At 57.0% G+C, this 3,787-nt stretch overlaps 1 protein-coding gene across 1 annotated transcript; it reads right to left on the reverse strand.

Moving 5' to 3' along the window:
- Window positions 1–2,951: 2,951 nt before the first annotated feature.
- On the reverse strand, window positions 2,952–3,368 carry NANOS2 (nanos C2HC-type zinc finger 2). The gene has a single exon (XM_045776314.2). It carries the CDS (start codon window positions 3,366–3,368, stop codon window positions 2,952–2,954), a length of 417 nt encoding a protein of 138 aa, XP_045632270.1.
- Between the last annotated feature and the right edge of the window lie 419 nt (window positions 3,369–3,787).

Genomic DNA, 3,787 nt, shown 5'->3' on the forward strand with positions numbered 1-3,787 from the left:
GGGTCTCAGTCCCGTGTGGAGGTCATGAGAAGCCTGCCAGGGGGGAGCCGTTGGCACAGGTGCACGGAGCTCTGCGGGCGTGAGGTGCTGGAGGAGACGGAGCTCGGGGTCCATTGTTCCCTTGGCTTTAGTGTCCTCACCTTCTGTCAGCTACCCTGCGACTTACTCATCTGTTGAATAAATCACTTAACTCATTATAAAAACAAACCCCGCCAATTTGATAGCCACTAATTGCTCCTCTCCAGCCCTCTCCTCGGAGCCCCATCGCAGGTATCTAGAAACTTCCAGGATGCGTCACCTTGAGAAGCACTTGTGGATGTCCGCACGAGCCTCCCATCCTCCACACTCCAGACCCACCTCAGCATCTTTCTTTCTCACGTCTCTGGGTCTAAAGTGCACCCCCCCCACCCATTGTAATGCCCCCAAGCATGGCACGTGACCTCTTGTCCCTTTCCTACCTGGTGCCCACGCTTTGTCAGACACGGTCCCTTAAACTAGGAAGCTCTCCTCCATCGCCCCATTTGAAAGACCATCGCCTTGCTGCCCGATGAGGCTCTCTCTTTCTCCGGGGCTCCCCCTGCTGCCTGGGGCCCACCACAGCTCTGGGGTGGGAGTGTCCTCTTTTTATCTATCTTTCAGCTTCACTTGGGGGTCTCTGTTGTGCGCAGAGCTGTGTTTTTGGAAAAGCTGTGTTTGATGGGGTCCTGAACCGGGCTCTTTGTTTCTCTGTGTGACTAGCGTATGTACGAAGGGGCCCACAGTGCAATTCTGGGGATGTGCCATGAAGGTCAAGTTCTCCCCAGAGTCTGCAAGATTCTTAACTGCCCTCCCCATGTGACTCTGATCTTCACTCTTATCACTCGGCCAGCCTCCTGCCACCACAGGGCCTTTGAACCTGCCATCCCCGCTGCCCGGAATGCCATTCCTCCACATAGTCTCCATAGTCTCTGCTTGCCTCATTTCAATTGGATTTTGCTCACATGTCACCTCCACAGAAAGGCCTTCCCTGACTGCCCCGTAGAAAACAGTCTCTCTTTTCTCCCTGCATCCCTTCACTCTTTCCTGCGGAGCTCTTCTCACCCACCTGACACGTTATTACGTGGTTGTTGATGGATGGTCAATGCGCCCCCTGCTCCACAAGAAAGTCAGCTCCGCGAGGGCAGGAACATCATCTGCTTTGTGGCCTGCTGTACCCACCAGTGCCTCGAAAGGTGCCTGGCACGAAGTAAGTGATCAATAAATATTTGTGGCCCGGTGGAATAAAAGAAACCCTGAGATGATTTGTGCGTGTGTACATTTCCGAGGGGCCAGGGACCATATTTTCCGTCGCCTCTCCAAAGGGGGTCTGGGAGCCCAAAGTTTAAGAACTACCATAAAGTTGGTCCTGGAAGACCTGTGGTCTAGCAGGGTGGGAGAGGGACCCCTGGACAGAGCCCCAAGAAGGACATGGAAAAGGAATCTGGGGTTAAGGGGCGCCTGGGTGGCTCAGGTGTTAAGGATCTGCCTTCGGCTCGGGGCGTAATCCCCGAGTTCTGGGATCGAGCTCCACGTTGGGCTCTTCTGCTGGGAGCCTGCTCCTTCCTCTCCCACTCCCTCTGCTTGTGTTCCCTCTCTCGCTGGCTGTCTCTCTCTCTGTCAAATGAATAAATAAAATCTTAAAAAAAAAAAAAAGGAATCTGGGGTTAAGTTGAAGGCTGGGACGTGGGGGACCAGTTCCTAGCTGACCTGTGTCGGGGGACATGGGGGGGCACGTCATGAGAGGGACCCAGGACCCCTTCTTGTTCTGCTTCCTATTTCCCCAGCAATGGGACAAACGTGGTTCCCTCCCCCAGCCTCCAGTTGATAAGACAGAACAAGAGTGATTTCAAAGACAACCAGAAACGCTCTTTATTCACCGGAGCTGAACACCCGGGCCCCAGCCCTGAGCCCCAAAACTGAGCAACTTAAAATCTGACCGGAGCTCTTTCTTTTCTTTGCCCCTAAAAGAAAATCTAGGCAGTAGCCTTCCCCATCTGGGCACTAAAACCCCTTTCTTGTCGGAGCTTCGTTGATTTAAGTGTTGGAGGATGAAAAAAAAAATGGGAGGAGAAAAAAAAAAAAAAGGTCTTTAGCAAAGGATGGGGATTTGAAAGGTGGGTGGGAGGCAGTGGAGGGACTCCCTCCTGCTGGGGGAAACGCCCATTGGTGATTTGCGGTTGGGGGCGGGAGTGCAGTGAAACAGAATCAACAAGAAGGTCGATCAGGGGGAGTTGAAGGGTGTCAGCGTACCCCAAGGCTCTTCGCTCCTAGATAAGCCTTGGAAGACCAAGTGCTTCCCACCCCTGCAGCGTGTCCCCTCCCTTCCCCAGCTCTTGATGGATGGGCTGCTGGGGCAGGGAAGGAACAGTTCAGGGAGGTCCGTGATGAAACCGTGGGTCTACAGGTGGCTGAAGAAGGTGGACAAGGCGGGTCTCAAGTCAGAATCCCATCTTGGAAGTTCTTGGGCTAGAGTGTCCAAGCCAGTCTTGTTCACTCTCCAAATTCTAAGGGTGGGCCTGGGAGAGCGCGCTGGGTCCTGTAGGTCCCACGGTCCAAGAAATTCCAGAAGGAATGGAACCATGGGGCTGAGAAGTCAAGGGGCCAGGGCTTGTGTCACCAGCAGCCCCAGAAAGACGAAAGATCCATGAACCGGGGCCCAGAAGGAGCCACAAGGCCGTGCGGTCCAGGGGCAGCGGTCCTGCCGCACCCAGAATCCACAGACACCCCTAGTTCTGAACCCCAAGGCCTGAGAGGTCCCAGGGGGCAGAGGTGGCCTGGCTCCCCAACGGCCTCCATTGTTTCAGGATCCAGAAGGGATGTAGCTTGGGGAGCCAGAAGCTCCCAAGGAATGGGTGAGTCGGGGGAGGGTCCGGGGACTTGGCAGGGACCGAACCAGGAGGGTTGGGGGGTGCGGGGTGGGCATCTCGCGGTCCTCAGCGCTTGACCTTGCGGCCGGCCGAATTGCGGCCGCTGCGGCGGTAGAGAGACTGCTGGCCGCCGTTGAGCGGGCAGTACTTGAGCGTGTGGGCCTGGCCCCCGGTGGCCCCGCACAGGGGACACACATAATGCCGCAGGATGGGGCACACCACCACGCCCTCTGGGGTCTTCAGCTGGTGGGAGGAGTAGACGTGGCGCGACTCCCCGTTGTGCTTGCAGAAATTGCACAGGGTTGCCAGGCCTCTGCTGGCCCCCAGCCCTCCCAGGCCCTGCTCCTGCCCCAGCAGGGACCCCGGCTTCGGCTCCCCATTCCCCTGGGCCTCTGGCCTTTGCCCCCCACTCTGGATCAGGGCCAACACCACCTGGCTCAAGTTGAAGTAGTCCTTCCACATGTCAAAGGGCGGCAGCTGCATGGCTCCCAGGCGGAGGCGGGGGGGCGGCTAGAGGGAGGCCAGGGTCTGGGGGCCTGTGGGCAGGAGCAGCAGGTGCTTTTCTGGAGCAGAGAGGAGCTGCACCCCCCTTTTATACTCCCCCAAAGACCCTTCTAAGCAAAGGTGGAGCTTAGGATTTAAAGGGCCCACTGCCTGCCCACGATCCCCATCTGACTGTAATCCCTCACAGAGATGGGGAAGGAGGCCTTCCCCTTGTCTCTGCTGCTTGCTGGCCTCCAGGGTGCCCAGCGACTTCTGGAAAGGCCCTTCCTTTCCCTGGGCCTCCGTTTCCCTACCCATTCCCATGTGTGCAAATGCCCCCTCGTGCCCATCCTCCCTTACTCCCAGGCTGGGGGGCCTCCGTATACTCCAGAACCATTCCTGATAATAATAACAGGTCC

Source organism: Ursus americanus, chromosome 21 (genome assembly GCF_024610735.1).
Source record: "Ursus americanus isolate L20-20 chromosome 21, mUrsAme1.1.p, whole genome shotgun sequence".
Taxonomy (NCBI): domain Eukaryota; kingdom Metazoa; phylum Chordata; class Mammalia; order Carnivora; family Ursidae; genus Ursus; species Ursus americanus.

What these genes read in the sequence shown, in the direction of transcription:
- NANOS2 (XM_045776314.2), bottom strand. Translation starts at nt 3,368, where the DNA reads ATGCAGCTGCCGCCCTTTGACATGTGGAAGGACTACTTCAACTTGAGC.